Source organism: Arvicola amphibius, chromosome 2, assembly GCF_903992535.2.
Source record: "Arvicola amphibius chromosome 2, mArvAmp1.2, whole genome shotgun sequence".
Taxonomy (NCBI): Eukaryota; Metazoa; Chordata; class Mammalia; order Rodentia; family Cricetidae; genus Arvicola; species Arvicola amphibius.
In genome coordinates, this window is record NC_052048.2 from 14,032,344 (window position 1) to 14,054,908 (window position 22,565).

Consider the following 22,565-nt stretch of genomic DNA (forward strand, 5'->3'; position numbering starts at 1 on the left):
TGTGGGTGCGGGGAAGCACACTCAAGTCCTTTGCAAGAACAGGAAAAGTCCTAACCACCAAGCATCTCTCCATCCTCCAAAGATGTCTTCTTGATAAAGTTTCTTATGACTGTCTCCCCACTGACTTTCGGCTCCATCTCTTCCCTCTACCATCTGTAGGAGTTTGAAGGCGGGGTCCCTGTCTTAACCACGTTTATGCACCCAAACACCTGGCTTGGCACTTTCTGCCCAGCTGTTAATTATATGCTCGTTAGATTTAATTGAATCCTATTGTTGCAGTTGATGAATCAGAAGGAAGAGCGTGTATTTCCATACAACACGGCAAGCTGGAGCCCCAGCCATGCTGAGTTTCTTCCTTCGTTTTTGAAATTGATTGAGCGGCTCCCTAAGAGTTGTAAATTCAGTCTCCTGTGTCTCCCTGGTGATCTAAATGTTAAGCCATCTTGGATGGGTCGTTGATAATATGAGGCACTGAACGCTTTCTGGGAAGGAAAGGGATGAGGATATGGGGCCCTAGGATGCTTTCTCTGGTTGTTTTTAAAAAAGTGGCTTTAAAAATGGGGTGTCGAAGACAGATCCTGAAGCCTCCTCCTCTGCAACTTCCCAGCCTGAAGGAGTGGATCCAATGCCACACACACCTGTTGTGTTGCTCAGAAGGGAGGGACAGAGGTGGGCACAAGAGCATTCTTTGGTGGAGAGAGTTTCCCATGCTGATACAACTGTTGTTAAGGCTGGTAACGTTCCCCAGCACCATGGTCCCAAGAGAATCAGCAATCAGTCCATCTCCTGTGTTTGGGCAACTGTCAAGAAACGCCTCAAGAATTTCTTCTACATGCCGGGCTTGCTCCTTTTGATGTGAGATGTTCCCAAGTCAAGTCTATAAGCAAAGGCCAAAATGAAGCTAGAGCCCCACCCTCAAAAACTATCTAATGCACTATGGACTTGTAACTATTTGGAGCTTAGTGAGGACCACTGAATACAGAAGGTAGGATGACAATCCCGAGAAGTAGGCCAGTGGCCACTGCCAGCTGGCTGCAAGCATTTATTTAGGGTACTGTGCTCCAGCAAGTGTTCAAAGAACATGAAGTCTTCATGTTAACTTCAGTCTGTGTTAATTCTATGTTCACTGCTGGCCACATACGAGGACGGTGTAAACCTGGGCACAGAGAAATGTTTTAGGTAGTTGAAAGAAAGTCAGTAAGTAGGTGTCTTAGAGTTTCTATTGCTGTGGTGAAACCCCATGACCAAAAAGCTTACCCTTCCCTATCATAGTTCGTCTTCAAAGGAAGTCAGAAGAGGAGCTCAGCCAGGGCTGGCACGTGGAGGGAGGAGCTAATGGATGCAGAGGCCATGGAGGGGGGTTGCTTACTGGCTTGCTCCCTGTGGCTTGCTCAGCCTGCTTTCCGTAGAAGCCAGGAACACAGGCCCAGGGATGTCCCCAGCCACAATAGTCTGGGCCCTCCGCCATCAATCACTGATTGAGAAAATGCCCTACAGCCTGATCTTATAAGGCATTTTCTCAGTTGTCTCCTCTTTTCAGAGAACTCTGAAGTTGACATCAAACTACTCAACACAGTGGGATTCCAGATTGGAAACCTGGCTGCTTACAGTCAGTTTTTCCGTTTGTACAGACACGTGCATGTAGGTTAATGACTGTGGACTAAGGCCGCCCGTCTGGTCCCTGGAGCAGGAGAGATGCAGTGAGTGGCAACTGCTACATGGTGTGATGCTGTCATGGGGCGAAAAGATTCAGGAAAAGATGGATGCTCACATGTCCTCGAGATTTTCAGTGTCTGAATGTGTGTGTGACAGACAAAGAGGTGAGCAGCGTTAGCCCACTGAGGAGGATACACTGCAGGACCCGGAACTAAGCTTGAGAGATCCCTGAAGTTCACGCTAGCGTCAGCTCCGCTGCATGAGACACAGAACTATGGGAAAGTCAGGGTTCTTGCTTTTAGTCATCAACCAATGTAGAAGCAAGCTTTGAACTCAGTATTCAGAGTCAATGTCCTTGGAGTAACGTGCTTGCCTTTGCAAGGATGAGGACCTGAGATCGATTCTCCAACCCGAGTAACAGAGTAGTAGGGTGGTGCTTGCGGGACGTAGAGACAGGCACACTGCTAGGCTCGCTGCCAGCCGGCTCAGCCTCCATGCTGAGTCCAAGCCAAAGGGAAACCCTGTCTCAAAAATAAGGTGGAAAGGAACAAAACCCATGGTTATCCGCTGGCCTCCACATGCACACACACACACACACACACACACACACACACGAGTCTGTGTCCTTGCATGGTTTCACAGATGGGTGCTGGAGAGATGGCTCAGCACGTGAGAGCACTGGCTTCCCTTCCAATGGTCCCAGGTTCAATTCCCAGAACCCACATGGCCAGCTCACAACTGTCTGTTACTCCAGTTCCCGGGCATCTCACACCTTCACACCAATGCACATAAAATAAAATTAAAATAAATTACATTTTTAAAAAAAATTTGTTTAAGCAATAAGTAGTGATTCGGGAACTAAATCAAGCAATAGAGTGTAACTCTAGAGAACAAAGACTTGGAATTCAGTAGGCAAAGTTCAACTCCATCATCCTGGGCTAGAGTCTACAAGAGAAATCCCGACTTCTCTGTAGCCTTAATCTCATTCCTCCAGATGGCAGTCTTAGAGGAGCCACTCCACGTAACCCACATAGCTGTGATGTAAACAGTTGACTCATGCTTCTCCTATCCTTGACTGACCATCCCCCTCCCCCCAGGATGGGTCTCTGTGCCTGAGGCATCTTGTAGGAAGGAGGAGGTTTAGTCAGTGGTTGCGTGCTGCCAGTCCCCAGCACCCACCACAGTAAAACAACCTCTTTTATTCTTTCACCTTTTTAAAAACATCCGATACATGGCAAGACAGACATACTCTCCACGGTCTCCATCTGTGCAGCCATTGCTACCTGCGACTTCAACAGCCACCCCTGCGTCTTCCCGTGTCTCCTCACTTTACCCAAGGCCACACAGAATATTTGGTTGTCTCCTGAAACTCGATGAGATGTGTAAGGACAGCTTGGACTAAGAACCCCTAAACCGTTTGCCCTGAGAAACCATTTCAAATCATCTCTGGCCCCAGGGTTCACCATTAGTCTCCCATCTGTGACAGGACACTTGAGCAACTGTAAGGGGAAAGGGTCTGTGGGCTCCTGGTGTCAGAGGGTCAACCCCTGGTCGTCTGGACCCGTGGAAGCCGTGCATCGGCTGGGAGCCTCACAGGAGGGCGCTCTCTTAGCGACTTTCCCCTTTACTGGTATAAAACGCTCACAAGAAGCAACTTTAAAGAGGGAAAGATTTATTGGAGGTTCAGGGTTTGGAGGGGGATACAGCCCACCATGGCCGAACAGGCAAGGCCATAGGAGTTGCCTGTGACTGGATCAGGAGCAGCTTGTGCAGGTGGTTACATGATGTCCAGAGTCAGCACAGGGCTCAGTGGAAGGGATGACCCTGTGACCCAGAGCCCTCTAGCCCCACTCCTGCAACTCCATCTCTGAGTTCAAGCTACTTGTCCAAAAGATTCCACAATGTCCCAAAATAGCACTGCCGGCAGGGGATCAGCTGTTCCAGCGGGAGCCCCTGGTGGACATGTCACCTTCAGACCACAGACGGCAGTCGGCTTATGGCGTTCTCCTCTTCTGCATTCCACATTAATTTTAACTATTGTTGTTGTTGTGTAGGTGTCGCGCGCGAGTGTGTGTGTGTGTGTGTGTGTGTGTGTGCGCGCGCGCGCGCGCGCGCGCGCGCATGTGCACACCCAAGGAGTCCAAGACTTGTTGGATTCCTTGGAGCTGGAGTTATAGGTAGTTGTAAGCTTCCTATGTGAATGCTGGGATTGAACTCAGGTCCTCTCCATGACTAACACGCACTCTTGACCACTGAGCCGTCTCTCCAGTCCCACCACCTTCTTTTGTAAGGCAAGGTCTCTTCCCTGACCCGAGAGCTCATCATGTCCCCTGAGCTGGCTGGCCGGCAAGCCCCCAGCAACCACCTCTCTGCGTCTTCCCATCGCTGGGGTTACAGTCACATGCCACCACACTGGCTTCTGTGTCGTGTGCTCGGAACCAAACTCGGGTCCTTTGGGAGAGCAGGGGGATGCCCATAACTACCGAGCCATCTCTCCAGCTCCTGGAGATATTTCATTTTAAGCTATGCCTTTGTTTGCTTTAAAGAACGAAGGCGGAGGTTTGCAAGCAGTGAACATTCTAGTTAGCCAGAAGAGAAAGTTATTGCGAGCGCAAAAGCCAACAGAAACCGGAATGTAACGCGTTTTCCCTGTCGTTCCAGACACATGTCCGACCACTTCACGAACCTGTACCCACAGCTGATCAAGGACCCTTCCGTCATGAATAAAGTGCAGCGCTTCATGGAGTATGTATAAAAGCTTCCTGCTCTCGCCGCCGGGGCTCCCTTGTGCCTGCCGCCACCCCCCACCCCCCCCCCCACCCTCCCCCGCAGCGCCAAGCTCCTTTTGTCTCTGCAGCAGGGCCTTTCCCGTGGAGCGGGTCACCTTTTCTGCTTGCTAGCCGCTTCAGCTCTTTCAGAGGTCAGGTTGAAAGTCACATTACCAACAGCTGAAACAGCCGGAAGCCATCGTCAGTGGCAAACAGATAAAGCCATATCTCTGAAGCCCCACACGCAGGTGTCCCTCGCTTTCTTTCTAGGCACCCCCTTCTCCTCGCTCCTTAAGGTGTTTCTGTGTCGTGTACCCGGCAATTAACTGTAGCTGGGTGTTAGGGAATATCTAAATCCCTAGCCTGGAAGGCCAGGAGATGACAGGGTCTCACTGTGTAGCCCAGACTGACCTCAAATCCACGATCTCCCTGCCTCAGTCTCCGGAGTACAGAGATTACCCACGTACCCAGTCCTAAAGTCAGACTTCTAATGCTTTCTGGGGATGTTTCCATTTTAATTAAATTTTCTGGGGAGTAAAATTTAAGTATTATTAAATCAGTGGCATGCAAGAGAGTCATCTGGGAACACAAAGGTTCTTTGCTGTGTGGTCTGCTGATCACACTAAACTTTGCATCCGTGAAAGGCTAAGAGGTGTGAATCGGATTGTCTTAAGAATAAAGACACCCTAAACAAACCAGAAACGCTTTCTGTGTGAAAAATTATGTTAGATCATTAAATCATCCCATAGAAAGAACAGAGAGCTAAAAGTAGTAAAAATAAAAAAGCTGCTAAAAATAAAACATCCAGGGCCTGGAGAGGTGGCTCCACAGTTAAGAGTGCTTGCCACTCCTGTAGATGACCTGGGCTCTGTTCCCAGAACCCACATGGTGGCTCACAACCATCTGTCACTCCAGGTCCAGGGGATCCAATGCCCTCTTCTGGCCTCCACAGGTACGGCATGCACAAGGCCCCCTGACAGATTGGCAGGCAAAATACTCATACAGCATGAATTAGTAAATAATCATTAATACCATTCTATAAACGTTGAGGCAGATACCAATACTAAACCGAGATGGAATGGAGAGACAAGAGAGAGAGAAGCAGGACTGTGTTTAAACAGCCTAGTCTGACTTCAGCTCTCCTACTACAAACGCAAAGCTACCCAGCCCCAGCCAGTCTTTAGGGCTGAAGCACTGTGGAGTGCATCTGTGCTTGGCTTTCACGGGTTAGTATCACATGCGTAGCTTTCTAGACAAGGCCCCAAGAAAGCTACACAAAGTTAACATCCTGGGGGGAACACCGGAAACTGTTTAACGTGCGTACCGAAATCACATGAATGGTGGCTGTAATCAAATCTAGAATTTAATTATAGCAGCGTGTGCGGGTGTGTGACCTCTAGACTCCTCGTTTGATTTGGCTTCAAGTGAGCCATCAATGAGATCTGTGGTCAAATCGAATTTCTCCTCTAGGAAGCAAGATATATGGACTCGGAAAAACATCAAAGAACAGAAGGATGACCCATTTTGGAAACACACCGGCTATGTTATGGCCCAGCTGGACGGGCTTTATGTCGGAGCCCTGAAAAGGGCTTACATAGAAAATATGAAGGTAAGACTTTTCAAAAGTGTCTCGGAATTCATATGGCCTGAATGATGGAAAAATATTTTTAATCCAAGGTTAGGGATATAGCTTTGTCGTAGAGCACTTATATAGCATGTTCTCAGTTTGATCCCTAACGTCATAAACAAAACAAAATAAAAACTTCCTCATCTAATTGTTCTTACAGAAGTCCATTTTAATAAACCCAGCTGACAAAACAAACAAGCCAATTATCAGGAGTACAAGGCCAACCTGGGCTACTTAATTACCTCCAAGCTAGCCTGGGTTTACACAGTGATACTCTGTCTCAACAAGAACAACAAACAGCATTCTAAACTACTGTTCACACACAAAGTTTTTGTGCAAATCATAGCTTGTTTCTATTTTTGTCCAACCTTTTCTCTACACAGCTCATGCTGAGGTTTAAGAGCCAGTTACAAACGTACAGGCTTTTTAGCTTACTTGACAGAGTTTTAGTGTTGGAAATTACCCTCTCATTAAGACAAAAATGTCTTAGTATATAAATTCTGATCGCCACACCCAGCGATAATCACATAAACACACAAATGTGCAAAGCTATGTGTATTCCTTCTGGAAGGAAACTAAGAAACCTTGAGCTGCCTAAGGTACCAGCTGACATAGTTTCAAAAGCTCTGGATATTTTGTGCCCTTGGGGTAATATGTGGGGTGTGTGTGAGTGTGTATGTGTGTGTAGATGTATACATAGGACAAAATATTTGGAGAAAATTCACCAAAATGATGTTCATAATTCTAAGCTATGAGAGATCACCCTTGCTCATAAATTAGAAATATGACTTAAAGGCTGGGTCTGGTGGCACGTGCCTGAAACTCAAGCCCTTGGGGTGTGGAGGTGGGAGGATCAGGAGTTCAAAGCCACGAGCTAGCTAGTTTTAACTGTCAACACAACTAAGAATTAGCAGAGAAGAGGACTAAAGGATTGCCTAGATAATCCTTTTACAAGGCCTGCCTGTGGGAGACGGCCTTGGTGGCTGAGAGGGGAAACCCACCCTGAATGGGAGCCACCTGATGGCCTGTGCCCTAGAAGGGGATAAGAGTAGAGAATGTGAGCTGAGTACCAAGCACAGGAGCAAGCATGCATTTGTTCTCCTTGCTGTTGACTGTGGATGCATCTTGACCACCCTGAAATGACGGACTGTAACCTGGGCTCATAAACCAAGCAAATCCTTTCCTTGCCTCCACCGCTTCTTGTCCAGGTATTGTGTCACATCAACAGAAAAGAAACTGGGATAGCCACCTTCCGCTGCATAGGGAACTGGAGGCCAGCATGACCTTCATGAGTACTGGCTAGTTTTATGTCAATGTGACACACAGGCTAGAGTCATCTGAGACAGCACATTTGTGCGCTGATGTGATTATCGCCGGGTGTGGCAATCAAAATTTATAAATGACACTTTCACCTTAATGAGACAGTAATCTAAAACACTAAAACTCATATCAAGTTAGCTAAAAAGTCTGTACGCTTGTAACCATGTCTTAAACCTCAACATGAGCTGTGTATAGAGAAGGCTGGAAAAATAGTTTTAAAAAAATGCCTCCATAAGATCTGCTGTAGGCAAGCCTGTAGGGCATTTTCTTATTTAGTAATTGATGGCAGAGGGCTCAGCCCACTGTGGGTGGTGCAGTCTCTGAGCTGGTAGCTCTGGGTCCTATAAGAAAGCAGGCTGAGCAAACCAGGAAGAGCAAGCCAGTAAGCAGCACCCTCCATGGCCTCTGCATCAGCTCCTGCCTCCAGGTTCCTGCCCTGTGTGAGTTTCTTCCCTGATTTCCTTCCATGATGGACTACAGTGTGGAAGTGTAAGCCACATAAACCCTTCTCTCCCCAAGTTGCTTTGGTCATGGTGTTACATTGTAGTAATAGTAACCATGACTAGGACACTAAAATAGAGAGAAAGGAAGAAAGAAAGAAAGAAAGAAAGAAAGAAAGAAAGAAAGAAAGAAAGAAAGAAAGAAAGAAAGAAAGAAAGAAGAAAGAAAGAGAAAGAAGAGAAGAAAGAGAGAGAGAAGGAAGGAAGGAAGGAAGGAAGGAAGGAAGGAAGGAAGGAAGGGGAGTCAAGGGAAGAGAGAGAGAGAGAGAGAGAGAGAGAGGAGAGGAGAGAGCGCAGCGCACAGGGGAAGGAAGTAAGGAAACTTGAAACCATCCTGATAAGCAGCTCCTTGGCAGTCTGATGCCGAAAGTCTGTAAGAAAAGAGGGCACTGTCCGAAAACACTGGTTAGAATTTGTGTGCTTTGTATGAAAACCAGAAACTCATGCGCCCTCTGACCCAGCAATTCCCCCTTCTAGTGTTTTCTCAAGGATACGCCGGCAAATATACAAGGGGGCAGGTGTGCAAAGTTGCTTACTGCTGGTCATGATTAGCAGAAGATTAAAATGCTCCAAATGCTGAGCGGACCAATCCATATAAATATATAATTGAAGAAGCTCTGATAATTCTGGGTTTTGTTTGGGAGCAGCGTTGGGGATTTGTTTCTAAACATAAAAGAACGTAAGATGAAGAGCAGGGTTTCTCACACACTGCCTTCTACATAAGAGAGATAAAGGTGGGTGGAAGGGTAGAGAGATACACAGATGATAGGTAGGTAGATGATAGATAGATAGATAGATAGATAGATAGATAGATAGATAGATAGATAGATAGATAGATAGGTAGGTAGATAGATAGGTAGATAGATAGGTAGATAGTAGGTAGACAGATATAGATTTTTCTGATCAAATATAAACAGTAAGTCTATTGATAAGAGATCAAGTCTCTTGTTGCCAGGCCTGATGATCTGGGTTTAATCACTATGTAGAGATAGTGGAAGGAGAAAATTGACTCTTACAAATTGTTCTCTGATGTCCATATGTGCAGTGTGGCACATGTACACACACACACACACAAACACAAACTTCTATCCTCCCCAACACACAAAAATATAAAATATAGTTTAAACATTTTTAAAAAATAAAACCCTAGGAGTGTGCAGGGATGGATCAGCAGTTAAGAGCGCTGGCTGCTCTTGCAGAGGAGCTCCAGTTTAATTCCCTGCGCCCATAATTGGGTTCACGTTTAATTCCAATTCTAGAGGATCTTGTGCCCTCTTCTGGCCTTCTTGGATACTGCATTTTATAGTTCACAGCCATACATGCAGAAAAAACCTCTATACACATATATAAAGTAAAAATAAATAAATCTGTTTATTAAAAAATAAACAATAAAAAACTAAAATAATTACTTAGAAGAAAGGAGAGAGAGAAAGGAGAGGAGGCAGCATTTTCTTGAATGAAATTTGTTTTGTAGGTTTGACTTCAAAACCACACTGGTGGTCCTAATTACAAGGTACAATTTAAAGACAAAGAAAAGCAATATTTTAAAAGGTGGGGGAAATGATGCAAATATACCTAACCTTTAAAAAAATGCTTTTGCTTTTTTGAGATCATAGTATAATTGCATCATTTCCCCCTCCCCTTTCCTCTCTCTAAGCCCCTCACATGCTCCTCCTTGCTCTCTTTCAAATTCACGACCTCTTTTTCTCATTAACTGCTGCTACATGCATACATGTGTATGTGTGTATATGCATAGATATCCCTAAATACAGAAGCCCAGGCTGCTCCGTGCATTTACATCCCTTGTTTGTTTCAGGGCTGATCATGAGTATTGGGATAAGCCACTGGTGGGCTCTCCCTGGGTTCGACTGTTTCTCCCACTCTTTGTGTATCGTAGTTGCCTGTAGTTCTTTAGTAGGACAGAGGCCCCATGGTTTTTCTCCATCTACTTAAGTCTTCTGTCTTTGGCGTCCTTGTTCAGCTCATGTTTGGGAAACCATGTTGGTGAGCCTTTATGGGTCAAGCCTCTGCTATTCCTAGGAGACTCAGGGTCACAGAAAACTCCCTGCTTTTCTGGGTCTTATGTTCTTTACATCCCTTCTCTAACAATGTTTCCTGAGTCTTGGGTACAGAAGGGTTTTGTAAAACTCTCCTTTGGGACTGGGCTCCACAACTCTGTATTTTGATTAATTGTGGTTTGCTATAATAGCTGCAACTGTTAAAAAGAGAAATTTCCTTGGTGACGGATGAAGGTTATAGTTATCTGTGGTTATAAGGAAAATATCTAAACTTTTAGCAAAAAGAAACTAACATGAGAATTTAATTGTGTGTGGTGGTTCATTTCTATAATCTGATCACTTGGGAGTCCTGAGGCAGGAGAATTTCTGAGAGTTTTCACTAGCCTGGCTTCATAGTAGAATGATAGCTCAAGAAACAACAAAAGAAACAGGCTAGAATGAGGCTTATCCATTGAGAGTACTTCCTAAGTTTGGTTCTGGGCCCCCAAGTCAGGCTGCTCACAGCTGTCTGTAACTCCAGCTTCAGGAGATCCAATGGTTCTGGCCTCCTCAGCACCTACATTCATGTGTACATGCCCCCCCACACACATAAACATGATTAAAAATAGTAAAAAATTAATATTTGCTTTAAAAAGAAAATAGACTTGAAACAAAAATGAGGTTTGTGGTGATTTGGATGACAATGGCCCCCACAGGCTCATATATTAAAATCCTTGGTCGTCAGTGGCTGGAACTGTTTGAGAAGGATCAGGAGGTGTGGCTTTGTTTGGGAAGGGTCAGGAGGTGTGGCTTTGTTTGGGAAGAATCAGGAGGTGTGGCTTTGTTTGGGAAGAGTCAGGAGGTGTGGCTTTGTTTGGAAAGGATCAGGAGGTGTGGCTTTGTTTAGGAAGGATCAGGAGGTGTGGCTTTGTTTAGGAAGGATCAGGAGGTGTGGCTTTGTTTGGGAAGGATCAGGAGGTGTGGCTTTGTTTGGGAAGGGTCAGGAGGTGTGGCTTTGTTTGGGAAGGGTCAGGAGGTGTGGCTTTGTTTGGGAAGGGTCAGGAGGTGTGGCTTTGTTGGAGAAAGCGTGTCACTGAGGGTGGAAGCCCATGCCATTCCCAGTTAGCTCTCTGGGTCTCCTGCTGATGGATCAGAAGTAAGCTCTCAGCTACTGCTCCAGGACCATCCCTTCTTGCCTGCTACCAAGTTCCTCATCATGATAATTCTGGGCTCTAACTCTCTGGAACCATGAGACCCAATCAACCTCCCCCCCCTTTTTTTTGGTTTTTTTTTTTTTTTTTTTTTTGGTTTTTCGAGACAGGGTTTCTCTGTGGCTTTGGAGCCTGTCCTGGAACTAGCTCTTGTAGACGAGGCTGGTCTTGAACTCACAGAGATCCGCCTGCCTCTGCCTCCTGAGTGCTGGGATTAAAGGCGTGCGCCACCGCCGCCAGGCTCCCCCCCCCCTTTTTTTTTTATAAGTTACCGTGGTCATGGTGTCTCTTCACAGCAATGGAAAAGTAACCATGATAGCTTATGAATAAAAAAAAAAAAGCAAGCAGCCTGTAGGCTATGGAGATGGCTCAGTGGGTAAAGGGCTTGATGTGTTGTCATGAGATCTGAGTTCAGATCCTTGGCAACCATAGGCCACAGCCCCAGTACTGGGAGGTTGCTATTGCTATCTGGAGAGTAGAAAAAAAAATCTATGCTCCTGAACAGCATACAGAACACCACCCCCCTCCATGAAATAACCACCCCGCCCAAGACAGAATGCTGCTGCTCCCGAGGAACTCCTGCAGAGGCGCACCAATGGAAGCTCCACTTGTTGTCCTCACCAAGGAATTTCCCTTCCGGAATCTGTCCCGACACAAACATGCTAACTTTGCTTCTCAGTTACAAAGCCAGAAACTTAGTTTGTGAGTTAAAGTAACATGAAGGACGTAGCCCCTCCACATGACGATAATTCAGAGAAGTATGAACAACAGGCAAAGCCAGAGATGACACGTGTCGCAACTCAGTGCTCTTGGTGTCCTTTTATAGCCCATGACGATGGCCCAAGTTCAGTTCTTGAATGCTGTTGGTGACCTGCTGGACCTCATTCCCTCTCTGTCTCCCTCAAAAGGCGGCAACATGAAGGTGTTCAAGAGATGGGACATGGGTCACTGTTCTGCTCTTATTAAGGTGAGACCCACAGTCCCTGTCTTCTTCCCCCCAGCACGGACTTGTTATCAGCATGTACTAATTACACACCACAACCAGTTTCCCGGATCACATTTTCCGCACACACCTTCTCCATCTGTCTTTCACCCACGTGTAGCCAACCTCTCCTTAGCCATGGCTGGCTGTGGACCACTGCATAGACTCTCCATGGTATGGAAGAACTGGCAGGAACTCGGATGGAGGGAATTAGACACAGTGTCCACCTATTTCTTCCACAATTCTGCCTCCACTGTATACATGCGCCATTCCTACCTTCCAGATCCTTCGGTCTGTGTTGCATACGTTAAATGTTAGTGTTGGACTCCTTTGGCCATATTTTCCAGTAACAAAGAAAGCACTAATAGCGGAGATCACTCAGCAGGGGAAAGGCTCTTGCTGCCAAGCCCGGAGGCGTGAGTTCGATCCCTGAGATCCGCATGGCGGAAGGAGAGAACTAACTCCCACAAATTGTCCTCCGACCTCCACATGGGTACCTGGCGCGCACACACACACACACACACAGGAATACATGCACACAATCACACAAGTGAGTGTAATTATTTTTAATAAGAGAGCGCCATAAAGATAAGTTGGCACAATCCCTCAGGGCTACCCACGTGTATTGTACACACGCTTACTGTTTTCCCACACTTTTAACTGTGACTTTGACTGCAGGTCCTTCCTGGATTTGAGAACATCTATTTTGCCCACTCAAGCTGGTACACGTATGCAGCCATGCTCAGGATCTATAAACACTGGGACTTCAACATCAAGGACAAATACACCAGCAGCAGCCGGCTCTCCTTCAGCAGCTACCCAGGTAAATAAATCCAGGGTGTGGTCCGAGGATCAGCTCAAAGTTAGCTGGACGGAGAGACGAAACATCCACAGACGTACTACACAGATGTAGTACGGTCGGATTTTTAGAGCGTTGTTTAAAGAAATTAAGTTGTCTTATTTAATAGAACGACCTAAGTGGGCTCACAGTGCTTTGTGAATGTAAGTGGATGTGTCTGAATTACTCAAATGCTGAGAACACCTAAGTGTCCATTTCCCAGGCTGACTGCTTCTAGCAGAGTGACTCGGTAAGTCCCGCCTCAGGATCTTGGTTTTCCTCCTTCATAGCATGTGCCCGGTACTCCACCTGCCGTGTGATCCCTAGCACATAGCTAATGAATGACTGAGTGTGGACTTCTAGCCTCTGCACCGCAGTCAGGAGAGGCAGGAGTTACGGTAGCGCTGGACACCACAGGCTCTGTCTTACTTTTGTGGTTGTTGTAACAAAATGCCCTGATGAAAGCAACCTAAGAGAGAAAGGATTTCCACTGGCTGACAGGTAAGGGTGTGGTCCATCATGGCCGTGGAAGTCCTGGAGGCAAGAGCTTGAGGCAGCTGGTCATGCTGTATCCTCTGTCAGGGAGCGGGAAGAGATGACCGCTCCTACTCAGCCTCCTTTCTTCTGCTTACCCAGTCCATGACTCAAGGCTGGGGAGGGGGCCACCCGCTTTTCTGGTGGGCTTTTCCACCCCACTAACCTAGTAAAATAATCCTTTACAGGCTTAACCAGAGCTAACCTGATCTAGGTAATCCTGTGCCAGAGCTAACCTAATCTAGGTAATCCCTTACAGGTTTAACCAGAGCTAACCCTAATCTAGGTAATCCCTCACAGGTTTAACCAGAGCTAACCTAATCTAGGTAATCCCCCATAGGTGTGCCCAGAGGCTAACCTCATCTAGGTGACCCCCCACAGGTATGCTCAGAGGCTTGTCTCCTAGGCAACTGAAAATTCTATCAGGTTGATGATCAGCATTAACCATGAACACTATAGAAAGTTTATTTATGGTGGAGTTTGGTTATGGTTTGGTTTTTTTTTTTTTGTTTTTTTTTTTTGTTTTTTTTTGTTTTTTTTTTTTTGAGATAGGGCTTCTCTGTGTAAACCCAGATTTCCTGGAACTCACTCTGTAGACCAGGCCAGCCTGGAACTCCCAAAAAGCTGCCTGCCTCTGCCTCCTGAGTGCTGGGACTAAAGACATGTGCCACCACCCAGCCAGGTATTGAAGTTGAATAAACATGAGGAGTAGCCCAAAGAGAGGGTGCCACATCTGCTTGCTGGGGAAAGAGCGGTTGACACTTGGGATGAATTGTAGCTAGAATTAGAACAGTAGAGAGGAATAGGAGGTGTCTGAGAGAGGAGGGCTAGCAAACCCAATGCCTAGAGGACACAGCTGGTGACTGTCATTGAACAAAGGGCAGGAATTAGACAGCAGAGAGGGCAGAATTGTAGTGATGAGCGGGCATGTTGAGAGAGCAGCTACACAGCGCCCACTGACAGATAGGGGCAGAAATGAGTAGCCAGCGTTTCCAGAGAGCCAGCTTCTTGAGAACAGAATATAGATTTAGGGCTGGACACAGTGGAGCATGCCTTTAGTCCGACTGCTCAGGAGGCAGAGGCAGGCAGGGATCTGTGATTTTGACATCAATCTGGCCTACACAGAGAATTCCAGGCTGCCTAGGACTACATAGTGAAACCCTTTATCAAGAAAGAAGGGAGGGGAGGAAGGGAGGGAGGGAGGGAAGGAGGGAGAGAGAGAGAGAGAGAGAGAGAGAGAGAGAGAGAGAGAGAGAGAAAGGAAGGAAGGAAGGAAGAAAGAGAAAGAAAGGATACAGCTAACGAGATGGCTAGTTGATAAAGGAGTCTGCTGCCAAGCCTAGGAACCCGAGTTTGATTTCCAGGACCCTATGGTGGAAGGAGAGAACTGACCTCCGCAAATTATCCTATGACCTCCACATGTGCACCCACACATATGGTCCCACACATGATAAATATTTTAAAATGTAATTTTAGATGTTTTTAAAAGAATGCATAAGTCAGTACAGATAATACAGAGACCCTTATAGACCAACTGAAGCCCAAAGACAAGAGACTTTGGAAGCAAGGTCTTATTGTTTGAGCAGTCTGGCCTCCACACCCCTGCCCTGGCTCCCTAACCACTACCCCTTGGGCCACCACATCCAGCATGGCAGGCATTCTCACCCTGCAGGTATTTCTTGAAGAGCCCACAGAACAATGCAATACATGTTTCCTCTAACAGACAGCTCTGTTTTCAGTAGGGGCTAGGATGCTGAACGGGAGACAGCTGGTTGATTAAGGGATGGGCCACGCTGGATTTATTTGTAGATGTGGATCTAGCTTGTGCCGTGGGAACTGCTTTTGTTTAATAATTATTGTTTTATTTTTGGCAAATATTTATGATGAGGAGGAACTGGAGAGATGGTTCAGGAGTTCTGCAAGAGGACCTGAGTTCGATTCCAGCACACACATGGTGGCTCACAACATCTGTAACCCCCGTCCCAGAGGATCCAAAGTCCTCTTCCACCCTTGTGGGTACAAGGCACACTCATGGTGCATATACACATAGAATGATTAAATCTAAAAAAGTATTTATGATGAAGAACAAGAAAGGCACAATGTTTAATTGTACAAAATGTGACACCCAGACAAAATTAAAATTAAAAAGCAATGAATGGCAGGGATGACAGTTGGGTCAGCAAAGCTACTTGCTACCAAACCTGGTGTCTGGGGTATCTGGCCAGAAGAGGGTATCGGATACCCTGGAACTGGGCTTACGGACGGTTGTGAACCATATGGGTGTTGGGAATTGAACTGGGGTCCTCTACAGAAGCGTCAATTGGTCTTAACCACTGAGTCATCTCTCCAGCCTCCTAAATACTTTTTTTTTTTAATAAAATAAAATTTAAGTTGAAACACAAAAGACAAAGTAAGTTAGCCATGCACTGGGGAGAAGTCAGTGAGACAATACGGTACGGGAAGCCAACCTTACACAAGTGAGAGGGTGCATAGAGAAAGCCAGGAAGAAAGGAGGTCAGGGCAGGACCCTTGAGATGACATGTGGAAGCGACAGAAACAGAGCTTCATCGTATCTAGCTCATCAGACGTGGAGAACTAGAGGGTTAACATGGAACACGGAAAGCTGGTGCAGCCCTTCGGGGAGCTGGAACTAACCTAATGCTTTACAAATGGTCACTCTGTGTACAGGCGGAAGGAGACAGAATGGCAAGAGACCTTGAAAGAGCTGTCTCTCCTCATGGCATTCTAGCCAGGATCCTGTCCATTTTGAGTGTGTGTGTGTGCCTGTGTGTGTGTGAGTGTGTATGTTGTGTGTGTGTGATGTGTGTATGTATGTATGTGATGTATGTGTGGTGTGTGTATGGCTTGTATGTGTGAGGTGTGTGTAGTGTATCTGTGTGGTATGTGTATGTAGTGTGGTGTATATATATGTGATGTATGTGTGTGTATGATATATGTGTGGTGTGTGTATGGCCTGTATGAGGTGTATGTGTGTGTGACAGAAGGCAACTTGCCTGAATCAGTTTTCTTTTTACCCCGTGTGTCTGGGGATTGAACTCGTGTTGCGAGGCTTGACTGCAGGCACCCTTACCCACTGAGCCATCTCACCAGTCCTCTGGCAAGAATCCTGTGGTGGCGGCGCATGCCTTTAATCCCAGCACTCGGGAGGCAGAGGCAGGCAAGCTCTGTGAGTTCGAGGCCAGCCTGGTCTACAAAGTGAGTTCCAGGACAGGCTCCAAAGTTACACAGAGAAACCTTGTCTTGAAAAACCAAAAATAAATAAATAAAGTTAACTACCTACAACAGGTGTATACCCCATCACAGGGGAGGAGAAGGAACAATATCTTCCTTCACACTGTGTCTGTCAGTTTAACAAGGGATTCGCTTGTAGCTCACTCAAGCTTCTCAAAGCCCATCTCAGGCTCTGTGTTCAGGGAGCCGCCCTCAGCTCTATGGAGACAGAGTGGTCATGTGCCTTTGGCCTGGAGGAGGGCTAGGGCAGAGCTTTATTCTGTAGTCTTGTCAGCTGTTAGGCAAAGTAGACCATGACTTTTCAAGATATTTCTAGTGAAGGGTGGGAAGCTTCTAGAACAGTGGCCTAACTCTTTGTAATGCTGAGAGCCTCATGTTGTGGTGACCCCAACCATAGTTATCTTGTTGTTACTTCATAACTTATGAATATTTAAGTATCCAATATGCAGGATGGTCTTAGGTGACCCCTGTGAAAGGGTCCTTCAACCACCCCAAAGAGATGGTGGCCAACGCTGAGAACCACTGTTCTAGAACAAAGCTGTTCCAAGGTCTGTGGTAGAGGTTCCGGAACTGGGAATGCATATTTTCTTGCAGTATCACCAGCTACAGAGACAACTTTATGTATCTCAGTGGGAGGCAATAAATCCCTTGCAAAGCCAGGCTTGCCTTTGAAGCAGCCTTGGAGCAGGCAGGAGCAGCTACGCAGAAAGACGCCTACTACAGAAACAGAGCCTGTGAGGTAACTGGTACCGAGGGCAACTGGCACTGAGGAGGCCAGAGGTGGAGCCAAGAGTACAGTTTCCTATCACGTGGTCCACCCCCACCCCTAGAGCTGAGAACAGGTCAACTAACAGATGACCTTGGCAAATTTGAGGCTTGGAACACAGCCTCTGTAATAAAAGTTGCTCCAAGTCACATTAGGCTGATGTGACAGCTTGGGCATGAGCATGCTGCAAAGGAGGATCAACTGAAGGGGTTTGCTCTCCGGGACCATGCAACGGGCACAAGGTCTAGAACTCTTCATATTGAATCTGTGTGTGTGTGTACGTGTGTATGTGTGGTATGTGTAGTGGGGGGTATGTGTGCATTGTGTGTATGTGTGTGTGGTGTGTATGTATGTGTGATATGTGTGTGTATGTGTGCACGTGTGTGTGTGTGTGGTATGTGTAGTGGGGGGTATGTGTGCATTGTGTGTATGTGTGTGTGGCGTGTATGTATGTGTGATATGTGTGTGTGCATGTGTGTGGTGTGTGTGCGTGCATGTGTGCGTGTGGTGGGTATGTGTGTGTAGGGAAGCTAGACAAAAGGTCCCAGGTAAAGAGACAGGTAATAAGGTCCCATATGAGTCCCTCTCTACACTCGGAGACACCTGTGTTAGCCCAGCGAGTCTTGGCCAACAGAAGGAGATTTAGAAATTTTCTAGAAAGGTAATTTCTGTGCTAGACACCGGTCAGGAACATGATGCCTGGCATGATCTACCTGGTTGGTCACAGGGTGGCGGAAGGAGGCTTAGAGGATTTTAAGGAAGGCATTTGAAGGCCGAGTTGGTACGGTATGGGTGGGGTGGGTCTTGAGCTCTCAGCTGCCACACCTGGCCATGCCGTCAGCTTTTTCAGGACTTCTCACAGTAACAGCTACAGGCTGTCATAACAAATCAACAAAATGACTAATAATTACTAGAATTACTTCTTCCAGTGTTAGGACTTAAAAAGATGAAATCTGGAGCTGGGGGTGGTGTTTACCTATAATCTCAGCACTCAGGGGGTGGGAGCAACAGGCTGGGGTTCAAGGCAGCCTGGGCTACACGAGACCCTTGTCACAAACAAAACAATAAAAAAAGATCGACGTAAATACCGGATTCATCGCAATTGATCTTCTCCTTGACTTGAGCATATGTGTTCATTTAAATATTTGGGTAATGTCTTGTAGTTTTACATACAGCATGAATCAGTTTTCCATCATGATAATCAAATACCTGACCAAGCATAGTGACATACACCTTCAATTCCAGCACTCAAGAGGCCAAGATAGGCAGATGTCAGTGAGTTCCAGGCCAGCCAGGGGACTAGGGGACATAGACTCAGACTCTCTCTCTCTCTCTCTCTCTCTCTCTCTCTCTCTCTCTCTCTCTCTCAAAAATAAATAAACCAAAAAAACATGTTTAGAAACACCAGGTGGCGTACATGCCTTTAATCCCAGTAGTTGGAATACAGGAAAGGGAGATAGTTCTGAGTTCGAGGTCAGACTGGTCTACAGAAGAAGCTCTAGGACAACCAACGTTACACACAGAAACCCTGTTTTAAAAAACCAAATACATAAATAGACAGACAGACAGACAGACAGACAGACAGACAGACAGACATGTGAGGGAACAAATGAAATGCCTGATGAGTAGTTTACTTAGCATGCAGTTTGGCGCGTGTAGCAGCACAATGTTGACAAACGCTTAGATCTGAGCGACATCACATGATGGGTCAAAGCCAGAGCATTGTCAAAGTCATTGCATCTCAAGCCAAGACCAGGGAGAGAGAGGACATGGAGACCATGTTCTCAAGGAGACCATGAGAAGCATTGGCCCCTAGGCCTCAATGACAAGGCTCTCTTGGGAGGCCTTATCTCCCAAAAGTGCTACTGTCCCCCAGTAACAACAATAAGACCCAGTCTTAATAGATCCTTGAGGGGACCCTAAACCAAATTGAAATTTGGGCATATGTTTTAATTAAATTTATTCTTAAATAAGTTTTGGTGCTACCATAATCAAAATGAATGTTTTCTCCTTTTTCCTTTAGCTCATCACGTTTGTGTGTGTGTATTAGTAAGTCACTGCTACGTAACAAAGAGTCCGAAAAGTTAGCAGCTTACCACAGTGCTAGGCACTTAGCATCTCATGGGCTTTGTGGAGCAGCAGCTCAGATACAGTGAGGGAAGTGTGTCTGGGCCTCAGTTAGAGGAGAAAAGAATGGGGTCCTGGGGAGCTGGAAATGTGGGTGGCTTAACTGAAGCTTGGGGATTCCCACTGGCACTCACGGGGGCTGGAAGGGTGGGTGGCGCTCCTTCCTCTCCTCTCCAGGCTCTCCTCAGGAGTGACTAACTGTCACTAGATCAACTGACACTGGAGAAGAGCTATTCTGCCTATTGTGACCCAGCTTAGAGGTCACACATGCCCCTTCCACCGCATTCTATTTATCAGAATTGAGGGACGATGGCCAGCTTAAAGGCAATAAATAAATAAATAAAGCCTAACTTTTTGAAACAAAAACAAGTCAAGGCCACCACTGCACCCTGCTTTCAGGTGGCTGCAGAGAGGATTCTGAGTTTGAGGCCAGCCTGGGGTACATAGTGAGACTCTGGCTCAAATACTATGTAGACAATTAGTTTGTTTTGTTTTGTATTTTTGAGGCAGGCTGACCGGCCTGGCACTTGCTCTGTAGACCAGGCTGGCCCTCCAGTCACAGATCTATACCTGCCTTCACCTCCAGAGTGCTAGGATTGAAACACCTGCCTCAGACGATGTATCTCACTGTCGCTTACCTCCCTGAGGTCTTTTTATGTCTGTTTAGCGTATGTGTAGGTGTTCTTAGGCTACATGCATGTGTGGAGAGCCACCAGAGAGACTCAGGGCTCTCTTTCTGTCACCAGGGTCTGGGACTTGAGCTCGGGTCTTTGGGATTAGTGGTAAGAACGTTTTTAACTCACCGAAAGGGCTCTGAGTTCCACGAATTTGCATCTCTCCAGCTTAAGACCTCCTTAAATGATAATTCCTAGTAGATTCCGTAGATGCCTTGGGAGTTTTTCTCTACACAAGAGAATATCTCTGAATGAAATTTGACTCCTTCCTTCCTTCCTTGTGTACCTTTGGTGTCTTCCTCCCATGGTTAGTCAGGTAGATGTGATGAAGATTTAGCGATGAACGCCTTCACCTGCCTCCTGCTGTCAGGAAACAAAGATTCAGAAGTCAGCTACAGGTTTCCTATTAGCTGTGGATTCTTTTTTTTTTTTTTTTTTTCCACCACCACAACAGAAACCAAGTAATCGCTGAGTGTGGTAGTTCTTTTTTTTAAAAAAATATTTATTTATTCATTATGTATACAATACTCTGTCTGTGTAACCAGACCCCATTACAGATGGTTGTGAGCCACCATGTGGTTGCTGGGAATTGAACTCAGGACCTTTGGAAGAGCAGGCAATAGCTCTTAACCTCTGAGCCATGTCTCCAGCCCTAGCTGTGGGTTCTTTAGCAAAGTTTTTCTCTTCCTACAGTGCTGAGTGATTTTGTCAATGAACATTTGGGTTTACTTTACCAAATCCTTTCTCAGCACCTACTGAGAGGAGCACTTGACTTTTCTCTTTTATTAACATGGTGACTAATTTATGTCTATTGATTTTTAAGACATTAAGCCAGTTTAACATTACTAAATCGTAGTCATGATCCATTGTTCAGGTTTTTTTATTTGAATTATTCATAGTTTGTTAAGGATTTTTTTATATCCAACAGATATACAAAATATATTTCTGTAACACAGATATTGGTGTGTTTTCCTTCTGTGATAATAGTGTTAGCACCAGGGTAAGCACATCCGTGTGTCCTAGAGGGTGAGCACACCTGTGTGTCCTAGAGGGTGAGCACATCTGTGTGTCCTAGAGGGTGAGCACATCTGTATGTCCTAGAGGGTGAGCACACCTGTATGTCCTAGAGGGTGAGCACACCTGTTTGTCCTAGAGGGTGAGCACACCTGTGTGTCCTAGAGGGTGAGCACATCCATGTGTCCTAGAGGGTTAGCACACCTGTATGTTCTAGAGGGTAAGCACATCTGTGTGTCCTCGACATGGGATTATTCCTTCCCCTTAAGTCCTGTGACAGAGTCTGTAAGAACTGGTATTATTTTCTCTCTTAATAGGATTTGAATAAAGTTCACCAGAGATGTCTCTAAGGCATGAATTTTATCTGGAATGTTCTTAGGAATTTAGTTTCTTTCATTGTTACAAGCTCTAGTTGTCTGGTTTCTTGATTTATGTCTGTTGGGGATGTTTTCTGTTCCTTCTAAGGTTTTTTGGATAGGACGTTATTTATGTGTCCCTTAACATTTTGTTGTCTGCGGTACCCGGTCATGTTCCCAGTCCTTCTCATTATCATGCTAGTTTGTATCAATCTTGTGCATCTGTTTTATTGATATTTTCCAAGAGTCAGATTTTCGTTCCATTAATTTGCTTTCCGTTCTCTGTGTAATCTTCTTTATTATTTCATTTTATCATTTTTATCTTTCTTTCTGTTCACTTCACAAGCTTATTGACCTCTCAAGAGCAAATGAAACTATAAGCTGTTAACAAGATCCTTTCACAACACGGTTAAGCTTCCACTAGCAACAGTTAACATATATATATATTTGGATTTAAGCCTGCCATTTTGATACATGTTTCTTTACTTCATCTGTCTTGTTTCTCTGTTTCTCATTCCTTGGCTATTGTGAGCATCTGAGCACAGCGATCTAAAAACCTCTGTATTTGGGCTTGGAGATATGGCTCAGTGGTTAAGAGCCCTGGCTATCCTTGTGGAGGGCCTGGGTTTGGTTCCTGGCACCCATGTGCAGCTCACAACTGGCTGTAACTCTAGCCTCAGGAGATCTAACATCCTCTTCCGGCCTCCACAGCCATTCATGGACTCAGTGCACAGATACATTCAGACAAACACGCATGCACACAAATAAGTAAATCTAAAAAATTCCGTGTGAATATACCTAAGTTTGTTTCTGTCTATCTTTCTCTGCCCTGGACTGCATTGTCAATGCTTGCTCGGGGACTGTAATAGACATCTTCAATACACAGTTTACTTCAGGTTAATGTTTGATTATATCCATCAAAACATGGGTTGGTCTGGGGATA

General features: G+C 45.9%; 1 protein-coding gene across 1 annotated transcript in view; it reads left to right on the forward strand.

Moving 5' to 3' along the window:
* The window catches only part of Plbd1 (phospholipase B domain containing 1), a 54,416-nt gene that overhangs the window by 13,639 nt on the left and 18,212 nt on the right, over positions 1–22,565 (forward strand). The window contains exons 3-6 of the mRNA XM_038320604.2: positions 4,318–4,401; positions 5,895–6,033; positions 11,906–12,046; positions 12,740–12,884. Coding sequence (XP_038176532.1) covers positions 4,318–4,401; positions 5,895–6,033; positions 11,906–12,046; positions 12,740–12,884 — 509 coding nt within the window. The remainder of the gene's footprint in view (positions 1–4,317; positions 4,402–5,894; positions 6,034–11,905; positions 12,047–12,739; positions 12,885–22,565) is intronic.